Source organism: Pristiophorus japonicus, chromosome 13, assembly GCF_044704955.1.
Source record: "Pristiophorus japonicus isolate sPriJap1 chromosome 13, sPriJap1.hap1, whole genome shotgun sequence".
Lineage (NCBI taxonomy): Eukaryota > Metazoa > Chordata > Chondrichthyes > Pristiophoridae > Pristiophorus > Pristiophorus japonicus.
In genome coordinates this window covers 20,197,348-20,213,883 of record NC_091989.1, presented here as the reverse complement: position 1 = coordinate 20,213,883, position 16,536 = coordinate 20,197,348, and the positions used below count along the sequence as shown (strand labels likewise).

Below are 16,536 nucleotides of genomic sequence, written 5' to 3'. Positions count from 1 at the left end.
TCCCAGGAACCAGTCGAGTGAACTTCGGTTGCACTCCCTCTACGGCATGTATGTCTTTCCTTTGGTAAGGAGATCAGAACTGTACACAGTACTCTAGGTATGGCCTCACCAATGCCCTGTATAATTGTACTAAGACTTCTTGGGCCCAAAATTGCCCACTGGCCGAAATGAGGCGCACCTACTATTTTCGATATGTTCCGTCGAAATTCAGCACTTCAGGGACTTTTTTGAAGCGAGACGGAAGTGCCCTTATTGTGGGGGCGGGACGGAGTGGCCATCACTAGCGGGGCAGAAGTGGGGGCGGGGCAGAGTAGCCGATGCTGTCAGTCATCAGCGCCACGCTGATGACATCATCACGCTGGCGCATCACAGCGTCTCTCCCCTTCAGTTAAAGGGGAGGGCCACTGCGAACTCTGCAGCCACTTTAATGGCAAACACTGGGCCACCGGAGAGGGTTTCGGCCGGGCCAGCAGTGCTAGTGGCGGCCCGGACGAACCTACCACCATAACTGTCAGCCCAACCTGGCAGTCGGCCAACAAAAACAAATAAGATGGCGTTGCCGGCAGCGACTCCTCCCCTTTAAGGGCGGCCGCGCTGCCAAGCCACAGAGTGTGTGCCGACGCCGCTGCTCCCAAGGGGCAATTTGAGGGAAACATTACCTTGCATCAGATTAAATAGTATAAATTTATAGGATGGCAATATACAAGGCCGGGTCAGGAATGCTCAGGTTGGCTCAGGAATGCATGGTGTCGCGAGTGACAAAAGTGCAATTCTTTTTATTTCCTAGCACTGAAATCCTTCATCTTGATAAGTCCAAAAAATAATAATCAACATTACCTTTTTTCCTTCCACACATGTATGTATACATCTTTGCTTTGAAGGGAAGCGATTGCTGTTTCCTCCACAGCCACTGTACACAAATGGTCTGCATTCATTGCCTTCAGGAGAATAATACCACAGCAGCTCATATTGTGAGCAGGAACCTTCATCCATTGGCTGACTACAAGGAACTGTGTCGGCATAAAGAGAAAAAGACAAACTCTGAATCAAGCTGGCCTCGACGTGAAGATGTTCGAAAACGGCCTTGTATATTGCCATCCTCTAAATTTATACTAGTTGTTTACATAACTCAGTGACACACCAAGGTCAACACTGATACACCATCCACCTTTTTCTTGCAGTTACTTATATCAAAGTGTTTAGTGAAATATTTAGACTTTTTCAGACCTTCCCTATGAAGGTCATGTAATTAAGTCATAAATATGTATATAAAGAATGCCTTTATGATTTCACTGCACATAGCCTACTGAGGCAATTTCCCCCATGGTACTTTATGTGAGGCATGTCAATACATAGTTTATGAGAGAAGGACATTCTTCCTTTAGAATAGCTCTACATTACGTATGTCAATTTTAGTCTAAGAAAAAATACTTCTGTTTATTTAACATCTCTGAGAGTCATCTGAAAGCACTTCATGTACAATGAATTACTATGGTGTGCAGTGCTGTTGTTATAAAGGCAAATGTGACAGCCCTTATGCACACAGCAAGATCCCACAAACTGCAATATGAATGATTAGTTAATCTGTTTTTGGTGGTGTCCATTGATAAATGGTGAGTTCCTCAGAAATATAAACCGAGTCCCATTTCCCTATACCATTGTCCTTGCCATACCCATTCTCCAAAATATTGAATTAAAAATTCTTGTCCTGACTACAAGTCCTCTATGGGCTTGCCCCTTCCCTGCAAGCATTGATGCAACCTTTCTGACCTTAAAAACCTGCACTTGCATGCGCACAGTACTGTGGCTTTAGCATCGTGGCTGACACTTAACAAAGCTTGTAATGTCGCACATAATTGCTCCATGTTGTGGCACCCAATCAAACTGCCACCTGAAAGTACTTGCACTCTGCTTTGTTATGGATTCACACAGAATGAGATGTAGGCTGGTCACTAGGGTGGTACTCTGGGCTCATCATATTACTAATAGCTACATGCTTTGTCTCATTTTGAAGGAGAAGACAAACCACATCCATCGGGAGACAACACGGACTGGTGGTGGCCTCCTCAGTGTAAGCAAACAGCTTTGCAAATAATTCGAATGCAGGCGATTGTGGGTAAGGGAGGGCTTGGTGGCAGCACAACAAGGCAAGTGTCTTCATCCCCTGCAACTTCATTCCATCACAAATATTCAAGCTCATTATTCTGCACAACAGCAGCATTATACTCGATCAATATACTTTGGACCCCGGGGCCCAGTATTTTCAGACCTATTTATATTCAGTGAGCCCGTTGTGTGGAGGCTGCAGAGTGCTGTATGGCCACACAGCCATGCAGCTTAAAAAGAAATTGCTCTTTGACCATCTGCCCAAAGATTTCCTTGTGTGGCTTGGTGTCAATTTTTGTTTGATAACGCTCTGTGAAGCGCATTGGGAAATGTTACTATGTTAAAGGCATTATATAAATACAAGTTGTTGTTGTTGTAGAATTGATTGCAGTATACTCCAAGATGTGGTGTAACCAGAGCTTTATACAACTGTAGCACAACCCACCCCTTTGTATTCTAGCCCCCTTGACATAAAGGCTAACATTTCATTAGCCTTTTTAATTAATTTTTGTACCTCTCCACTAGGATTTAGTGATTTCTGTATTAGACCCCGAAATCTCTCTGCTCCTCCACAGTTCCTAGCTTCTCGCCATTTAGCAAATACTCTGATCTACCTTTCTTAGGTCCAAAGTGACTGACCTTACATTTTTCCACATTGAACCCCACCTGCCACAGATTTGCACACTCACTTAATCTATCAATGTCCTGTTGCAACTTTCTGCTCCTATCTACACTATATACTGTGCCACCTAAGGAATTAGCTGATCAACATCTCTGTAGCTATATGTGAGGGATTTATAAACTTGCAGCCAACCAAACAGTGAGTGGAAACACCACAAGAATCTGCAGGGATGATCCCAATGTAGAGGTCCAAAGTGCCTATGGTACGGGCAGCTTAATGGATCAGCTTGAGAGAACTTTGAGAGTAGGATTTACATTCCTCAGTGGTGGCCAGAGGTCTGTTCCTAATGCAGCTTTCTGGTTATCAAAAAGGAACGTCCAGCAGCTGGGCTATGGCAGGAGGAGGCCTGGATGGGGGCAACCATTTTTTTTTAGGTTGATGTCATATCCATTCAACCCAGCTAGTCACTTCAAAGACCTCCTGACATGCCAGGTAGCAACCATGAAGTGCAAGCAGCATGTGGTCGGAGGGGCTGGCAGTAGTTGCTGGGCCATCTCAGCACAGATCAAAAGCTATAATTGGAACCTTTATGGTCCCTCTGGTTCGTGCCACACCAGCAGAGCATTGACCCAATAGCGTACTGGTGGGGCTGTGTTCTCTTGTAATATAATAAGCTAACGTTATCCTTGAAGAACCATACCCTTCATTTGCCATAGAGAGGCACTGATTACAAGGAATGTGACTTGCTTCTAAAGAAGTTAATACAAGTATTTTTACCTGTTAATGGGCTCTCCAGAAGCTGCTTCTTCTTAAAGGATGTTCCCATTATGTCTTCATTATTCAACATAACTGGTTGGAGACATAAGTTTAAGGAGATAATGAGTGACGCATATTGAATTAGACTCGATTTGAACAATTGGTCCTGCCATCTAATGTATTTCAGAAGATAACAAGTATTTTGGTTAAACTGGATGAATGTCACAGAACAATTGGTTGTTGAACCAATCAGAAATATAATTGCTTCCTGTTATTTCCATTAAAGGGTCTCCTGGTTCATAAAAAGAAATTAAATGTTTGATTTTTTTTGTGTCAGTTACACTATTAGAAATGTCAAACAGACTTTGATTTATTAACGATATTTATGCATAATTTATCCCCGATATTTATACATAATTTATCCTAGTCCTTTTTTTTGAAGAATTATTTTTTGTCATTAAGATCAAGGATCTTAGTGCTGGGGAACAGAATACCTTACTAACTTGTGCCACTAAGTATTAAGATTGGGTACTCTCCTGCTGGGTATATGTGGCACGGGCCGACATCTTGCCTCTCTGAGCACTCTCTATTTTGGGATACAACTGGCTCTTTATTGATTTATAGAAACATAGAAACATAGAAAATAGGTGCAGGAGTCGGCCATTCGGCCCTTCTAGCCTGCACCGCCATTCAATGAGTTCATGGCTGAACATGCAACTTCAGTACCCCATTCCTGCTTTCTCACCATACCCCTTGATCCCCCTAGTAGTAAGGACTTCATCTAACTCCTTTTTGAATATATTTAGTGAATTGGCCTCAACAACTTTCTGTGGTAGAGAATTCCACAGGTTCACCACTCTCTGGGTGAAGAAATTCCTCCTCATCTCGGTCCTAAATGGCTTACCCCTTATCCTTAGACTGTGTCCCCTGGTTCTGGACTTCCCCAACATTGGGAACATTCTTCCTGCATCTAACCTGTCTAACCTCGTCAGAATTTTAAACGTTTCTATGAGGTCCCCTCTCATTCTTCTGAACTCCAGTGAATACAAGCCCAGTTGATCCAGTCTTTCTTGATAGGTCAGTCCCGCCATCCCGGGAATCAGTCTGGTGAAACTTCGCTGCACTCCCTCAATAGCAAGAATGTCCTTCCTCAGGTTAGGCGACCAAAACTGTACACAATACTCCAGGTGTGGCCTCACCAAGGCCCTGTACAACTGTAGCAACACCTCGCTGCCCCTGTACTCAAATCCCCTCGCTATGAAGGTCAACATGCCATTTGTTTTCTTAACCGCCTGCTGTCCCTGCATGCCAACCTTCAATGACTGATGTACCATGACACCCAGGTCTCGCTGCACCTTCCCCCATCCTAATCTGTCACCATTCAGATAATAGTCTGTCTCTCTGTTTTTACCACCAAAGTGGATAACCTCACATTTATCCACATTATACTTCATCTGCCATGCATTTGCCCACTCACCCAACCTATCCAAGTCGCTCTGCAGCCTCATAGCATCCTCCTCGCAGCTCACACTGCATCCCAACTTAGTGTCATCCGCAAATTTGGAGATACTACATTTAATCCCCTCGTCTAAATCATTAATGTACAATGTAAACAGCTGGGGCCCCAGCACAGAACCTTGCAGTACCCCACTAGTCACTGCCTGCCATTCTGAAAAGTCCCCATTTACTCCTATTCTTTGCTTCCTGTCTGACAACCAGTTCTCAATCCATGTCAGCACACTACCCCCAATCCCATGTGCTTTAACTTTGCACATTAATCTCTTGTGTGGGACCTTGTCGAAAGCCTTCTGAAAGTCCAAATATACCACATCAGCTGGTTCTCCCTTGTCCACTCTACTGGAAACATCCTCAAAAAATTCCGGAAGATTTGTCAAGCATGATTTCCCTTTCACAAATCCATGCTGACTTGGACCTATCATGTCACCTCTTTCCAAATGCACTGCTATGACATCCTTAATAATTGATTCCATCATTTTACTCACTACCGATGTCAGGCTGACCAGTCTATAATTCCCTGTTTTCTCTCTCCCTCCTTTTTTAAAAAGTGGGGTTACATTGGCTACCCTCCACTCCATAGGAACTGATCCAGAGTCAATGGAATGTTGGAAAATGACTGTCAATGCATCCACTATTTCCAAGGCCACCTCCTTAAGTCTCTGGGATGCAGTCCATCAGGCCCTGGGGATTTATTGGCCTTCAATCCCATCAATTTCCCCAACACAATTTCCTGACTAATAAGGATTTCCCTCAGTTCCTCCTCCTTACTAGACCCTCCGACCCCTTTTATATCCGGAAGGTTGTTTGTGTCCTCCTTGGTGAATACCGAACCAAAGTACTTGTTCAATTGGTCCGCCATTTCTTTGATCCCCGTTATGACTTCCCCTGATTCTGACTGCAGGGGACCTACGTTTGTCTTTACTAACCTTTTTCTCTTTACATATCTATAGAAACTTTTGCAATCCGTCTTAATGTTCCCTGCAAGCTTCTTCTCGTACTCCATTTTCCCTGCCCTAATCAAACCCTTTGTCCTCCTCTGCTGAGTTCTAAATCTCTCCCAGTCCCCGGATTCGCTGCTATTTCTGGCCAATTTGTATGCCACTTCCTTGGCTTTAATACTATCCCTGATTTCCCTTGATAGCCACGGTTGAGCCACCTTCCCTTTTTTATTTTTACGCCAGACAGGAATGTACAATTGTTGTAGTTCATCCATGCGGTCTCTAAATGTCTGCCATTGCCCATCCACAGTCAACCCCTTAAGTATCATTCGCCAATCTATCCTAGCCAATTCACGCCTCATACCTTCAAAGTTACTCTTCTTTAAGTTCTGGACCATGGTCTCTGAATTAACTGTTTCATTCTCCATCCTAATGCAGAATTCCACCATATTATGGTCACTCTTCCCCAAGGGGCCTCGCACAACGAGATTGCTAATTAATCCTCTCTCATTACACAACACCCAGTCTAAGATGGCCTCCCCCCTAGTTGGTTCCTCGACATATTGGTCTAGAAAACCATCCCTTATGCACTCCAGGAAATCCTCCTCCACCGTATTGCTTCCAGTTTGGTTAACCCAATCTATGTGCATATTAAAGTCACCCATTATAACTGCTGCACCTTTATTGCATGCACCCCTAATTTCCTGTTTGATGCCCTCCCCAACATCACTACTACTGTTTGGAGGTCTGTACACAACTCCCACTAACGTTTTTTGCCCTTTGGTGTTCTGCAGCTCTACCCATATAGATTCCACATCATCCAAGCTAATGTCCTTCCGAACTATTGCCTTAATTTCCTCCTTAACCAGCAATGCTACCCCACCTCCTTTTCCTTTTATTCTATCTTTCCTGAATGTTGAATACCCCTGGATGTTGAGTTCCCAGCCCTGATCATCCTGGAGCTACGTCTCCGTAATCCCAATCACATCATATTTGTTAACATCTATTTGCACAATTAATTCATCCACCTTATTGCGGATACTCCTTGCATTAAGACACAAAGCCTTCAGGCTTGTTTTTTTAACACCCTTTGTCCTTTTAGAATTTTGCTGTACAATGGCCCTTTTTGTTCTTTGCCTTGGGTTTCTCTGCCCTCCACTTTTCCTCATCTCCTTTCTGTCTTTTGCTTTTGCCTCCTTTTTGTTTCCCTCTGTCTCCCTGCATTGGTTCCTATCCCCCTGCCATATTAGTTTAACTCCTCCCCAACAGCACTAGCAAACACTCCCCCTAGGACATTGGTTCCGGTCCTGCCCAGGTGCAGACCGTCCGGTTTGTACTGGTCCCACCTCCCCCAGAACCTGTTCCAATGCCCCACGAATTTGAATCCCTCCCTGCTGCACCACTGCTCAAGCCATGTATTCATCTGCGCTATCCTGCGATTCCTACTCTGACTAGCACGTGGCACTGGTAGCAATCCCGAGATTACTACTTTTGAGGTCCTACTTTTTAATTTAGCTCCTAGCTCCTTAAATTCGTTTCATAGGACCTCATCCCTTTTTTTACCTATGTCGTTGGTACCAATGTGCACCACGACAACTGGCTGATATCCCTCCCTTTTTAGAATGTCCTGCATCCGCTCCGAGACGTCCTTGACCCTTGCACCAGGGAGGCAACATACCATCCTGGAGTCTCGGTTGCGGCCGCAGAAACGCCTATCTATACCCCTTACAATTGAATCCCCTATCACTATCGCTCTCCCACTCTTTTTCCTGCCCTCCTGTGCAACAGAGCCAGCCACAGTGCCATGACCTTGGCTGCTGCTGCCCTCCCCTGATGAGTCATCCCCCTCAACAGTACCCAAAGCAGTGTATCTGTTTTGCAGGGGGATGACCACAGGGGACTCCTGCACTACCTTCCTTGCACTGCTCTTCCTGTTGGTCTTCCATTCCCTATCTGGCTGTGGACCCTTTCCCTGCGGTACGACTAACTCGCTACACGTGATACTCACGTCATTCTCAGCATCGTGGATGCTCCAGAGTGAATCCACCCTCAGCTCCAACTCCGCAACACGGATCCAGCAGCATAGCAACCCATTTTACAGGCGAAAAATGGACACCTAAGGGTCTAATATGGCTGACAGTATGTGTGCGCTCTTCCACGCCTGAAGCTTGCTGCCTGCCATATTAGATTGGGTTGCTCAGTAGGATTCCAGGGTGCACCTGAAACTGGTGTTAGGCCCATTGCAAATACAAATTGGGGGCCTGTCACCCGTTTTACGCCACTTTGTGAAATTCGTTAGAGACTGACCGCAGCATGGGATCAGACAGTTTCTTCAAGCACTCAGCAGTCAAACCCAGCGCTCCTTATAGGGATTGCTGGAGGCTGCCACCCAAAAGGTAAATTTCACCTTTATTTACTGTGGAGCCAGGAAGAGAAGGAGTGCTCCCTCCTGGATCTGCATCGAAATCGGGGGTCATTGCCGGCCACAACTCGCCCCTCCCCCCACCCCATCCCGATTGCCTTCCCACCCCCCAGACTCTCATGATGCCATCCCCCGTCCCCACCTTGCCTCCGATTTTTGTTTATGTTCTGTAATTTTCCTTTTCTCCATATAAATTCCCAGTTTTTGTCCTGCTGTTGAAATTTGCCATGCATATGCACACTCACCTCCTCCTATTTTTTCTAGTTCATTTTCATTGTATAAAATTCTTAATTAAGCATGCCAGATCAATGCCCAAGATGAACCTTACTGGACAAGACAATGGGATAAATAATATATGTATCTACTTTGCAAATTATTGTAAAAATATTACCTCTTTTTTTCTCATTCACATTTATATTTGGTTTACATTATAGATATAAGAAAATATAGTAGGAGCTTCAGATCCTTATGATACTGATGTACAGAGGTAGGCATGTTAGAACACTTAGATGCATCTTAGGCACTTTACAACCTTCTGGAGTCAACATCAAGTTCAACAATTTCAGATAACCTCTATCCATTTTTGGCTCCCTTCCCCGCCCACCACCCGATTTTATGTTTTTTTTTCTTTGTCTCCAGTGGCAACTGGTCATTGTTCCATCATTCACACCCTATCTAGACTAACCCTTTTCTAACTTCTGCCATTACCATTTCAATTTAGCCCATCATCCTTTTCGTCTCTCTAGTCTCTCCTGCCTTCCACCCTATCACAGACCTTCCCTTTTGTTCTTTCTTCCCCTCCCCCTTTCAGTGCTCCTTAAGAATCTGTTCTTTTCCAACATTCACCAGTTCTGACGAAGGGTCATCGACCTGAAACGTTAACTCTGTTTTTCTCTCCACAGATGCTTCCTGACCCGTTGAGATCTCCAGCATTTTCTGGTTTTATTTCAGGTTCTAGCATCTGCAGTATCTTGCTTTTGTATTTGAAAATTGGAATAGTTGGTCTAATCCCTAACAAACTCCCTCAGGAAAGACATGTTGCATGTTCCTTTGCTCCCGCCACACTTCCGGCAAAGTAACGCTGGCAGAGGGGGAGCAGCTCCGAGGAATTTCCCAGCCTTTTTAATCTGGATCCTGAATTAAGGGGCGAATCCCTGGTGCTTGCAGGGAACACTAGTTGCAAAAATCACATTCTGTCAGCCCCTGATTTGTGGTCCATTTAAATGAATGAATGGAATGAATGAATGAGTTGTCAGACTCATGGGCCAGAATTTTCCCTTCTGAATCAGGTCGGGTGCGTGCGGGCCGCATGGCAGGTCGAAACCACGTTGTTCTGATCATCCCGCTCCTCAGAGTGACTTTCAGCTAATGGCACCTATCAAGGCAGGCCTGTGCTTTTTCCGGCCCTAATAAACGGTGTGTGTCTGATGATGTCATCGATGACGCATTTCCAGCGGTGATATTTAAAGCAGCCTTGGCCACAGCGCATTTAAATGTTTATCGAGGAGTGTGCAGGGAGGATACTGCGCGATGTGCTTCTTGCTCAGACTTGAAAACATGGCTTCAGAAAGACAGAGGGCTGCACTCAGGTTTTCAGATGACTCCCTACATATTCTTGTGGAGGGAGTCAGAGCATGCAGGGAGATACTCTTCCCTACGGATGGGCAGAAGAGACCTCCCCTGGAGACAGAAAGAGCCTGGCTCCAAATTGCAGAGCAGGTGAACAGCAGGGATGTGGAGAGGAGAACCAGGGTACAGTGCCGGAAATGCTTCAGTGATCTTGTTATGTATGTAAACGTTGTAACTGTGTAAGACTTGCCACCAGAGGGCGCAAATGTTGGAGGCCCAAGGGTCACCTGCACACCTCGTGCAAGGGAGTATAAAAGATCGTCTGCCAGGCACTCTGGAGTTGTATTAAAGAGACTAAGGTCACATCAGTTTTAGCCCACAGTACTCAGTCTTGTGGAGTTCTTCCGTACTTAACAGATGTCATGGGATCAGGAAAGGTGAGTGCAAAGTCACACTCACCCATTCTTAATATACCATTGTAAATCATCTCTTTCCTCTCCCACAGGTCTGTAAGAGCTCCCTCCCCCCACCCCCACTCTCCAGCCGGAGGAGGAAGACGACGCCTCAGAGGAGCCTCCAGCCTCTGAGGGTGCACCGTCACCAGACCTAAGCGCACCCAGCACTAGCGCAGATACATACACCTTGGTGGGTCCCACGCGAGATAGAGGAGTGTTGTCACCTGATGTTTCATAAGTCACAAGTGAGCAAGAGGAGATGATGGAGACAGGGACAGCAGTGGAGAATCCTCGCAGGTCGGTGCAGGACACTCCCAGCTCTGCTCAGGTGCATGCAGATGCTGAGCCTCGGGGGCCATCGAGAAAGAGGGTGATTCTGGAGGTGCAGGAAGAAGTGCAGGAGGTTCTGACAGGTTTTGCGGCTGTGATGTCTGCAAATGTGCAGAAAATGGAGGACTCTGAATAAAGGAGGAGGGTTGTATGCAATGTTAACAGTTTTCCACGTACAATCCTGTTAGCTAAATCTTTTACATTGGCTCTGAACCTCATTAGAGGTGCAATTCGGTGGTGGTACTTAGCAGACAGGGACTCCACGAAGGAATGTGAGAAGATGTCTAATGTAATCCCTTAATACATGATGTGTAAGAGAACGGCAGCAATTTTACTGCAACATGACAGACCAGTACAGAGAGGAGCAATGAAAGCTGAAATAATTCTGGAATATTAATTAACCTTTATGCTCAGTTCATAAGACAACAGGATGTCTAGCTTATCACAAAAGATAAAAATTACAGTTATACTGACAATTTAGACTAATAAGTGGAAGTAAGTTTCCTCTGTTGATTTATTTGAAGGTATTTCAGATCAGTATTTTATGTTTTCTGGGGTAAAATAAACAACCATATTTTTTTGTGTTTAGTGTTGCGGGGAAAAAAAGCTTTGTGGCTCTTTGAGTAAGTATGCCACTGAGCCATATTGACCAGGAATGTCCCAGAAATGATCTGTCTATGCTAAGTTAGCAGAGCTCAGAGGGGTGACACTACAAGTGGTCACTCGAGAAAGGAAAAATAAGTCAGGGTTACTTACCGATATCCAATTGTGACCCTTCTGGCTTGACTGCATGTATAAGGAAAGAATGAGGCTTGGCTGCAATGGTCTCCAATGGTTGATTAGCTTACTAACACTCATGGCCAATGCTCACACACAAAAAATGACCACTTGGAGAGTTATCAACATCAGTAGAACCATACTCCATCATGAGTCATGACCTTGAGGGGAGGAGGGTAGAGGATAGGAAAGCGTAAAATAGAAGGAGGAAAAACTGCAGATTCTGTTGACCTTTCCTCACAAGGAAGATGGGTGGGATTTCCAGATGTTATAAAGCTGCATGACTTCCAAATGGAACAGAATACAACAATCTCCTGTTGGAAGCTTCAATATAACCCCTGTTCAGGATTTTAAGGCACTTGGCTTAGTTCTGATGGCCTCCTCAGCCATAATGATCATAATTTAGCATCTTAACAAGCAGGAGATGAGTTTCTTAAACAGCCTTACAATACAGATGTGCATATTGCAAATATGAGAGTCATGCCTCACAAAAACCATATGAAGTGAACTCCATTGTTTGGATGGACTTGCCAGGAGATGGCAACTGTCAACCCCATAGCAATCTCCAAACATTAATCTATACTCTATGGGGCAATTTTGCTCTCCTCTGCGGTAAACAGGTTGAGGTGAGCGGGCCAGCCAGAGGAGTCAATGGGACAGCTAGTGGAGTCGGTGGGGGGTACCCCTCATAGTTTCTAGTTTGCTGCTCGATAGCACAATTGAGGCGAATACCCAACAGGCAACTCACTGATTAGGAGTTGAGAAATTGGATGCTGTTGCAGGTTCTTTAGGGGCTGCAGCAGCTTAAAGGGGAGGTTCTTTCTTTAAGGGCAAAGGACAGAAGCAACTCAGTGGAGCTACAGGAAAATGTCTGTGGACCACATGAGTTCCTGCAGGGCCCCAGGGTTTTGAGATGCAACCATGAAGATGTCAGTAGAGCAGGTGAACAACAGGAAGGAGTTCCTCTTCCCCACGGATGGTAGACGGATTCCACTCCACTCCGTACGCTGGTTTCTCCTGCAACCTAATTAGCGGTTCTTAAAAGGGATCGCTGGAGGCTGCTACCAAGAAGGGAAGTATTTTTATTTCATACTTACCGTCATGTGGAGCCAGGAGGAGCAGGAATGCCACACCACTACTCCGGGCCATTCCTGGCCTGCACTCGCCCCTCCCTCCTGTTCTCCTCTCCCCTCCCCCCTCCCCCAACCTCTCGCACAGCCAAGCTGAGGCTACTGCCAACGAATCAGCCGGACCAAATTGGTGTTCTGGAGCTGCCTCTGGCCTTTGTCTTCTCCCAGTGCTCCGACCATCTGCGCCGGAAAACAGGCTGAAACCAATTCCTAGGCCACTGAGGTTTAACGACAAATCAATATTGATAATAATTCTGTCATAGGAACAGGAGTAGGCCATTCGACCCCTCAAGCCTGTTCTGCCATTCAATTAGATCATGACTGATCTGCATCTTAACTCGATTTACCCACCTTGGTTCCATATACTTCAGTCTGATAAATGTAGAGTAGCTGTGTGGTTGTGTACATCTATTTTGTAAGCAATGGTTTAATATTAACTATTTTAAAAGCTATTTAACAGGAGGAAGGAGCAAGTGCGGACCGACAATGGTGGTGTGATGTTCCTGCTCCTCCTGGCTCCATGTGAAGGTAAATTTGACAAAAAAATACATCCCTTCTTGGTGGCGGCCTCCTTTAAGTATCCTAAAAAAAAGTTCCTTATTGTTTACTCACGACTTAGCTTAAAAAAGACTTTTCCATGAAACATAATTGACACTTTCAATGTTCTAATTTCAGGCAAAGTTCCCTAAATATATTTTAAAAGAATGCTTGAGTGTGCAAGTCAGATTTTACACATTTTTTAAAATGCATTAGATTTAAAATTCTGTTTGAAGCTTCTGCGCGAAAGGAGCTCTGAGAATATTTTAATAGCAGCAGAATTGATATGGATAATCTTTCAGTCAACCCAGAAATAGCACCAACCATCGGAAGAGTTGTCTATTATTTTCCTTCTGACTGCTCTCCTAAATCTCTCTTCCTCTATAATATCTGTAAAAATACACTTGAAAGGGTTTTATTTTTATAATTGTTTTAGAAACATAGAAACATAGAAAATAGATGCAGGAGTAGGCCATTCGGCCCTTCGAGCCTGCACCGCCATTCAACAAGATCATGGCTGATCACCCATCCCAGCACCTCCCCCCCCCCAAGCCCCCTCCACAACCCCCGACCCCCCCAGCCGCAAGGACCACATCCAACTCCCTCCCGAGCACACCCAATGAACTGGCATCAACAACTCTCCGCGGCAGAGAACCCCACAAGCCAACAACTCCCCGAGTGAAGAAGTCTCTCCCAATCCCAGCTCCCAAACAGCCCACCCCCCATCCCAAGAGCGTGCACCCCACCGGCTCCGGACTCACCCAACACCAGGAACACTCCTCCCGCACCCAACCCGCCCCGTCCCGTCAGAATCCTTCCCAAATGCCGAACACCCCCGGATGTCGAGCCCCCAGCCCCGGCCACCCCGGAGCCACGGCCCCCGCGGCACCAACCACACCACATCCACCAACCGTCATCTGCGCAGTCAACCCGTCCACCCCACTCTGAACACTCCCTGCACCGAGGCACAGAGCCCCCAGGCCTGCCCCTCCAACACACTTCGCCCCCCCCCCCCAGACCTCCACTGCAATGTGGCCCCTCCTGTCCCCCGCCCTGGGTTTCTCCGCCCCCACCTCCATCACTCTCCCCTCCATCCCCCGCCCCCGTCTCCCCTCATCTTCCCTCTGCCTCCCCGCACAGGCTCCCATCTTGGGGGCGGTAACCTTCTGGGGCAGGGAATTTTAGCCCCCAGCGTGGAAGTCCTGCTCCCACCGCAGAATTGGCCTTACCACCCCTCAATGGAAGCGGAGTGCAATTTCCCACACTCCACTTCCCTTGGGGGCAGTTAACGGGGCATGACTGGATACTCCTGTGACAGTTGGAACTGGTGCTCTCCACTCTCCCGTCCTGTGACAGTTTGAACTGGTGCTCTCCACTCTCTCTCCTGTGACAGTGGAAACTGGTGCTCTCCACTCTCTCTCCTGTGACAGTGGGAACTGGTGCTCTCCACTCTCTCTCCTGTGACAGTGGGAACTGGTGCTCTCCACTCTCTCTCCTGTGACAGTTTGAACTGGCGCTCTCCACTCTCCCGCCCCGCGACAGTTTGAACTGGCGCTCTCCACTCTCTCTCCTGTGACAGTGGAAACTGGTGCTCTCCACTCTCTCTCCTGTGACAGTGGGAACTGGTGCTCTCCACTCTCCCATCCCGTGACAGTTTGAACTGGCGCTCTCCACTCTCTCTCCTGTGACAGTGGGAACTGGTGCTCTCCACTCTCTCTCCTGTGACAATTGGAACTGGTGCTCTCCACTCTCTCTCCTGTGACAGTTGGAACTGGCGCTCTCCACTCTCTCTCCTGTGACAGTGGGAACTGGTGCTCTCCACTCTCCCATTCCGCGACAGTTTGAACTGGTGCTCTCCACTCTCGTTTTGAAGATGCTAATGTGCATTGCAAGTCCTGCATCCGGGCTCATCTGACTCACACTGCCCTCAACTTCTATGGCACAGATTCATTGCAGGTAGCCGCATGGGGTTCTCTGCAACATCAGCCACAGAGCAATAAGGACATACAGGCATCAGGTCACTGATGTTTAAAGCAGGTGTTTTCATGTAGCTGGTCACAGAGATGCTCTATTGCCTCTTTGGTAAAGTGCATTCTTCTTATGCAGAGCTCTTCAGAGGGCACTGGAAACAGTTGGGCAGATCGTATTTGCCGTATTAGCTCTACCTGTGGAGATGTATGTGCTGGCATCTAGAAGCTGCAGTGCAACCGTTAGAGCTATGAGTGGTGACAAAATAAGCAAACCTAAAACTCCAATTTGCCCTGCCAACGTTATTTTGACTCCAGCAACCTTGGCACTACCAAGATCTAATTTTTTTGTCTTCTGTCACTTTTAGAGAAAGTTATTTGCCACCCATCCAGCAACATCCTTTACCACCTGCCTTCAATTCAGTCAATGCTACCAACATTAGGGCTTACTCTCAAGCCAGTTCACTTAACTCCACCCAGCTCTTCTCCATGCCTTTTTGCTTAGAGTGAAAGGCAATTGTCTCGGCAGTTGATGGTTGGGTTGTCTCAGCCAGCTACCATATGGAACATGGAAGCAACTTAGGTTAAACACCAGGAACCTTTGGCAAATTATCCTGACTGCCAAATGGCACTATATTCCCAGCGGATGTCCCGCCCCGCTCGAAAAATTCAGGTTTACCACCCCCAAAAAGAAATGGAGCGCCAAAATAATGTGCTCCACTTCCTTTCTGGGGTGGTAGTGCGGAGGATGGGACAGGAGCGGGACGCAGCGCTACGCACTGGGTCACGTAGCGCTGCTGCGTAGGAGGGGATCTTCCCTTCATTAAAGGGAAGGGCACAAGCTGCAAACTGGGGAGCGGGGGTGCTGCACCAATAGCCCGGTACGCAAGCAGAGTGCCAGGCTGAACGATCGCGGCATGGACCCCATGATCGAGGTGCCAGTGGGGCGCCGAAGAAAAACAACAGATTTTTAAAAAAATTTGGCCACCACTTCCCCTTTAAGTAGCGCCCTACGAACGGCTTGCTTTATGTCCCCTGAAGCTGTCGCTGGCATTGCCTGGCACAGCTTCAGGGGGCACTCCCCAATTTTCGTTCCAGGGCAATAACGGGGCGCTGCGCACGATGATGACGTTGTCATCGCCGGCACAGCAGACCGGTGCACTACAGATTATCGCCAGCTAAACTCCCGCGTAATTTAGTGGGAGTCGTTTACGGTGCCGTGCCCAGGCGAAAAGTCGTTAAACGGGAGGCGCAAATGTACTGAATTTCTAGGCCCTAAAGTACTGACACCTGTTCACAAATAACATATATACTATTTCACAGAAGAAAATGTTACTGCAAAAAGGCCACCCATCAACACAACATTCCATTTAAGTTAGTTGATGTGCTATTTTGTAATAGCTTTGATT

The 16,536-nt window shown here is 46.6% G+C and overlaps 1 protein-coding gene across 1 annotated transcript in view; it reads right to left on the bottom strand.

Moving 5' to 3' along the window:
- col7a1l (collagen type VII alpha 1-like) overlaps window positions 1-16,536 on the bottom strand; it is a 505,550-nt gene that overhangs the window by 8,665 nt on the left and 480,349 nt on the right. The window contains exons 94-95 of the mRNA XM_070898381.1: window positions 3,506-3,577; window positions 838-1,010 (exon numbers count right to left, since the gene is read on the bottom strand). Of these exons, the coding sequence (XP_070754482.1) occupies window positions 838-1,010; window positions 3,506-3,577 (245 nt within the window). The remainder of the gene's footprint in view (window positions 1-837; window positions 1,011-3,505; window positions 3,578-16,536) is intronic.